Raw genomic sequence first — 6,482 nt, 5'->3', positions numbered from 1 at the left:
ATTATTTGTCATGACAGGGGAAAAGAAACATCTCATCTCTCTTGGCTTGCTGCAAAATGAACAGCTGTTTTTCATTTTCAGACAAGGCAGCCTTTTACGAAAAGCCCAACCCCTTTCTTTCCATTTCTGCTGTCCCTCTTTCTGTAGATATCCTCCCCTGTTTTCTCACACAGCTCCTTTTTTACATCCATGTTTTTCAAGAATGTGGACACACGCTTGATTGGAGGTGTTGTCTCAGTCCCACAGAAAACAGAACATGTGTTCTTGTTCCCCCTTCTCTTCCTTTAAACTGAATCACATTACTTACACTTCTCCATTTTAGCCCGAGCCCCTTGTGACCCTCTGTGCCGGACACACGCACACACACACACACACACAGAAACCTCTTCTAACCCCTCCTAAGTTTTTGCTGAGCAGAAGTTTGACTCATACATTTGCTCATACTTTTTTTTGTCAACATGAAATAAAGAAAAGAAGGTAAGACATGCATGTTTACTGTTGTGGACAGAGTAGCAGAGTAGCAGTAGCATTCTTTGTTAATCAGGAGTTATTGAGAGCACCTGTGTTTTCACACAGCTGAGGATAATCAACCTGGCTGGGAAGCTATATAAGCAGGTCAGCTGGTTCCTGCTCACTGTGAGCTGGTTGTGTGTTTAGAAAAGTGTTTGTGTCATTGTTTTGGCTCATATGTTTTCCCTGACCTTAATGCTGTCGTGCATAGCTTGTAAATATTACTAAATGGTTCATTGTGTTGAAGGCACTGACAAATGAGTTCGCACAGTAGTGATTTACTCTCTGTAAATCACAGTTTAGCGGTGTTTAGATCCCGTGTTGCCCACTGACTCTCCCCCACTGCGCACAGGAAGTGATTTGTTTTATGACAAAGACAGATAGAAGTAACAGCAAGACTGTGCTAGTGAAACTTGAACATGGAGTACTGGACTGAAAACACAAACAAGCGCACACAAAAAGTCTAAAAAAAAAAAACCACAGTTGCTCAGCAGTTTGAAGAGATAAACCCCTTTTGTCTGGTGTATGAACACAAACGCTCCTTTGTCAGGTCTGAAAGTGTTGGTTGACAGTTTTGGTTTTTTGTTTTTCGTAAACCATTCACATATCATACGATCCCTATTAAAATTCAAATATATGACATACACCGGTGTAGAACAGTCATTATCTCTTTAGCATGCGCAGGTTTTCCAAATTGAAGGAAGAAGAAATTGGGATCACACCAGTAGACTACTCGCCTCTCCACTGGCTTTCTGATTGTTCTGAATGTAATGAAATCTCAGTTCTCCCTGCTCTATGCCAGTGAAAATGACTCACTGATTTCAGTCGTCAGAGGAGTCAAAAATGATAGAAAGGCAACAGCAACTCAAACAAACACTTGTTATTAGGGGTTATTAAAATTTGAGTGAAGAAGAGTGAGTTTACAACCGGCGGAGAAAGCTACATTAAGAGATGCCCCATCCATGTTCAATAAATAGACTTTATGCGCTTGGTTCTCTATGTTGTGAATATACAGTATAGATAAACCCTGCATGTTTAACCTTTCACAGACGTTTTGTTTTCTTTAAATTACAAATATTTTGTTACTTTATTTTGTACAATTCTCGAATCTGTACTTTACATTGTTATTTGTATCTCTAGCAACTTTTACTTTTACTCCCCTACATTTCCTCTAACTAGCTTTGTCACTCGTTACTACCAAATAAAATCAGAAGAAGAAGAGTTGGTAATGGTCTGTATTTATATAGAGCTTTTCTAGTCTTGGTGAGCTGCTTTACTCTACAGTTTTCACCCCTTCACAAGTGTCTTGCTCAAGGACACATAGATGGACTAGCAGAGCCCGAAATTGAAACCAGACCCTTCCAGTTGAAAGACAACTCATGGCTCAATCCTTACTCTTCACTTTTACTTCTAAAGCTTGAGTACATTTTATATCAGACAATTACTTTTGATACTTAAGTACAGTAAATGTCATATACTTTAAGACTTTTACTTAAGTTATATGACCAAAAAAAGTGACGTCAACTTCTACCTAAGTCATTTTCTGGTAAGTTGCTTGTACTTTTACTCAAGTATCCATTTTAAGTACTTTATACAAGACTGACTACACCAGCAGAAGATCTCACTGGATACCACTCCACCCATGTTATTACAAGTGCTGTTTCCCTAATAATAAAGTGGCCAGTGAGTGTGAATACATTTTGACTACCATAAACATCTGACTGCATAACTTAGTGCTGTTCCACAGGCTAACAAACATGAGTATGTTTTAAACTTCTTCCAGGACTGTTACGTGTGGGTGGAACTCGACCACTTCACACGGGAAGACCAAACTTTTGATTACAAATCCCTCCGCCGTTGCAATAACGTAGTCCTCATCAAAACACAAGGACGTGTATCGATTCCTTCACGTTATATCCTTCTATACGACAACTATACACTGGAGGGGTTCATGTAGCAGGTCAGGCTACAGTTTTAACTACTTACCATCGCTCACATACCGATCACAGATCAACCGTGAGAGTGATGAGACATCTGCTGCTCCAGATGTGACTGAGCAGCTCCGTCCGCGCGCAGCAGATTCAGGTCTGAGGCTTTTATTTTTAATGACTTTGTGTTAGGGTGTGTCTATTTACTCATATTATTATTGTGAACTTATTTAGAATTAGCGTCTAAAGACGTTTCTTGTTGTCAGGAATTTTGAAACGTATCCTAAACGGTGTAAAAAAAAAAAAAAAAGGTGGGAAACATTTCTCACATAATTATCAGTATTGTAAGTTAGTTCGAGGTAAACGCTTGTTGACTGGCGTAAAAACGAGTTTGTGCCGCTTTGCTGCATGGATAGTTTCATTTAAATACACACGTTCAAACACGTTCAACACAACGGCGCGTTAATGGCATCATATCCCGTGAGTCTTAGCGAGTGGTTTTACAGCAGGGCATCATGGGAGCTGTATTTGTAGAGGAATGTTGTTGGTTTGAGCTCAGTGTTCACTGGTTTTGTTCCTTGTTTTGTGGGATTTCTGGAAACAATTGAAAAAAAAAACAATTGAGAAAACAATGATATTACAATCTCAAAAGCTCCAGGGTATGATTTGTATTGTGATGGTTGCTAAAATGTCAATTAAAATGAAAGGTCAAGTCTTTTCAGTTTCCCTATCAAACAAGATTATCATAATTCCAACATGTGTTTTGAGCGGGGTAGCCAATAAATGCCACTTTCCAATGTAGAGAAGTTAATGCCATCCATGCTTTGGTGTGGTTAACACACAATTGTGTAAACTGTGTTTTATTTTACCCCGTAAATAGTGTGACAACGGTCCGATCAGTCTGTAAGATGTCTGTGCAGCTTTACTCAGCGAGTCAACCTGGACCAGAGTGGACTGATGCCACTCTTCCAAGAACCACTGTCGGGGGCAACAAACCTCTACATCGCTTCATTAAAGGGCAGCCCAAGATTCTTGGTGTAAGACGCACACACCCACACTCGTGAAAAGTGGACATTAAAATAGAAAAGAACTTGCGATGTCATGTTAGACTTTGTGTCTGTTTCTCTTTCAGATTGTTATTTTGATCTTGGGCACAGCTTTCATTATGATTTCCATCGCACTGTGGGGGGACAACCTGCATCTGTCTTTGTACATCATCCTCCCACCTGGCTTCCTGCAGGGATCACTGGTTGGTGGAGGTTTATTAAAATCAGTAGTTGATGTTGATGATAATTTAGTAGTGAAGCATCAACAATACCTGTATTTAAGAAGCCTGACGTAGGGCTGCTGCAATTACTCGACCTCTGCACTCACAGATGTGGAAACAGATGTCATTTCCATTAGCGATAGTACGTGGTACCTGTTTATTTTTTGAGTACCTGTTCTGGCGAGGTTCCAAGCGAGCTGAGCCGATACTATTGCGTGACATCGACTGCTGCCCACTGATTGGTCAGAGTGTCGTAACAGGAAGAGGCATGAGCCTTTCAAACCAAACATTTAGTTTAGGTTACCTGTCAATTATAGCAACATAATCTATTTGAATAAGTTCATATTTTTTCAGAATAAAAGCTCTGAAGTCAATGTGAAATGTACTGTTTCTTTTGTGAAGTCAAGCAAATAATTTATGATCAGATTTGTTAAATTATCTGCCGGACCAGAGACTGATGCTGGTGGGCCAGTTTTGACCACCAATTGCTGACCACTGGCTTATAGATAGATAACGAAGCTTTCCTCCACCTCCTCCTCCTCCTCTCACAGTTCATCGTATGCGGGATTCTGTACATTCTGACTGAGCACAATCCAACAAAGAAAACCGTAAGCTTTACTCTCTCCTTTGTGAATGAACCGTTGAACATCATTACTCTACCTCTCCGTGTTGTATCAAGTATTACCAACATAGCTAAGTTTCAACGTGTTCGTCTACATGCAGGTTACCACATCGCTGGCTCTGAGTGTTGTGACTGCGCTGGCGGCATTGTGGAGTTTACTGTTAATCCTGGCTGACTTGGGTTACAGCCACAGCGCCCACTCGTACCATTTGGAATACAATTCTACAGAGTATGAAGAGACTTCACATTACGCGGTAATTATTGATTTTGTGGTGTTAGTTTTTCCACTCATCTCAAATCATGACACATATAACGTTTATATCATTTATGTATCTTATTTTTTTTCCAATCTGTCCTACTGCATTACAACCTGGTCCTTTATTGTCCCTTTGTCCAGTCCATGGGAATGGTCTTGGGGATAATCCTTGCATTCTACACTGCGGCTGGTGTAATTATAGTTATTGTGATGTCAACGCTGGCAACTGCTGCCCTACGTTCCACAAAGAGCCAGGTAAAACAATGTGCATTAAAAACACGTATATATTACTGATAAGACTGATAAGAGATCATTTAAATTTTTGTAACTTAACCCTTAGTGCTCACATGGCATAGATCTGTGCCGCAGGTGCGCCCATAGTAGTGATATAGAGTAGCAGTAATTGTGCAGAAGTCACAAAATGTTTCTTTTCTGAGTACTTTTTGCTCAGGTGTGTTTTTTATAGTTGTTGAAAATGGACAAAATTCATCAGATGACCTAGTTTGTGCTGAAAAAAAGGATATAAGACGCTCTATATTGCACATCCTTAGAGCCTCTGTAAAACTGTACGTTTTAACATAGTAATGGAAAAAAGCAGCCAAAATGCTGTGTTCTAAGGGTTAACAGAGCAGCCCCCGGGTCAAATGTCCAGCCGATGTTAGAGTGAGCCCACGTTTGAACAGGATTAATTCTGCGTGCTCAAGCCAGCCTTCAACCCTCACCTGAATGTTCTGGAAATCAAACGATCGGTTTGAGTCTCGTTGTTAAGTCGAGCGTCACAGTGCTTTTCTTTCTCACACCTTCAGGCCGTTGTTGTGATGACCACTGATCCGACTTCACCTCCGACTCAGTGATGAGCAGGAGAAAATGGCTGACGTGGGAGGAGCTAAGCAGACAGAAGATTTATGACGCATTCAAAAACAGCAAAGTATTTTTCTATGTGGATACATGATGCCTTTTTTATCTTTATGGAATACATATTGTAAATGACTGTGATCTATTATTATTATTACTATGCTTTTGGATTAACTGACCGCCTGAAGAGACTAGAAGACTGTTCTACGAATCAAGATTTGTGGTTGTTGAGATAAGTTCAGGTTTAATACCAGGTTTAAGTCTGTGGCCTATTGCTTTTATGGATTCAGTTATTTCTACCCGTTACTTTTAAAAAAATTACTAGTCTGTTCTATACTGCTGATATTGTACAGCATTTCAATGTTGACCAGTGGTATAGATAAAGTTTTATTATTACAGTGCGTGTTTTTTTCAGTGAAACACTGTCATAACACCAGAGGAAAAAAGTCAACTTCACATTTTTAGATCCACAATGACACAAATCAAACATACAAATCACAAGTGTTTATAACCAGATTTAAGGAAAAAAACAAACTACAAAATGTTATGTCTCATTTAGTCATATACACACTGTAATGAATATAACACATAAAAAAATAATTGCTCTTGTCTGTTAGTCTCAGATCTCTGGATTACACTCTGGAAAACAATGACATGCATAAAAAAAAGTAATAGAAATGTTTTCATCATTGGATAATTATACTTGCTCTTATTACTCTTATTAAATGAAGTGCTTATAACTGTTCAAATGATACTTAGTAAACGCAAAGTTAAAGTAGAACATTCTAGTTGCATTGCGTCACTTCCCATGAAAACGTTGTTGTTATAGTTTTAAGTTTACTTCATTCACGTTCTTCTTCTCATGTCTGAAAAGGAGTGAGAAGAAGTCAAAAACATATATTTACTCCTCACCGCTTCTCCTTGAAATGTGAATTAGTTCATCAACACGGCTTCCTGTTGACATCTTTTCTACAACACTTCATCACATAATTCATACTTATATATATATATATACACATATGTACACTCCTGCACATATACAAA

The 6,482-nt window shown here is 39.0% G+C and overlaps 1 protein-coding gene across 2 annotated transcripts; it reads left to right on the top strand.

Moving 5' to 3' along the window:
• Positions 1 to 186: 186 nt before the first annotated feature.
• Positions 187 to 6,047, top strand: LOC131460024 (membrane-spanning 4-domains subfamily A member 15-like). 2 transcript variants are annotated; one of them, XM_058630260.1, is made up of 7 exons: positions 187 to 477; positions 3,319 to 3,475; positions 3,571 to 3,687; positions 4,257 to 4,313; positions 4,429 to 4,581; positions 4,725 to 4,838; positions 5,390 to 6,047. In XM_058630260.1, exons 2-7 carry the CDS (start codon positions 3,347 to 3,349, stop codon positions 5,435 to 5,437), a joined length of 618 nt encoding a protein of 205 aa, XP_058486243.1. In that variant the 5' UTR covers positions 187 to 477; positions 3,319 to 3,346; the 3' UTR covers positions 5,438 to 6,047. The 2 variants fall into 2 exon arrangements, with proteins under 2 accessions (XP_058486243.1, XP_058486242.1); XM_058630259.1 differs by lacking the exon at positions 187 to 477 and adding an exon at positions 1,667 to 2,595.
• The last annotated feature ends 435 nt before the right edge of the window (positions 6,048 to 6,482 follow it).

This window comes from Solea solea, chromosome 5 (genome assembly GCF_958295425.1).
Source record: "Solea solea chromosome 5, fSolSol10.1, whole genome shotgun sequence".
Taxonomy (NCBI): Eukaryota; Metazoa; Chordata; class Actinopteri; order Pleuronectiformes; family Soleidae; genus Solea; species Solea solea.
This window is presented reverse-complemented; position numbering and strand designations above follow the sequence as displayed.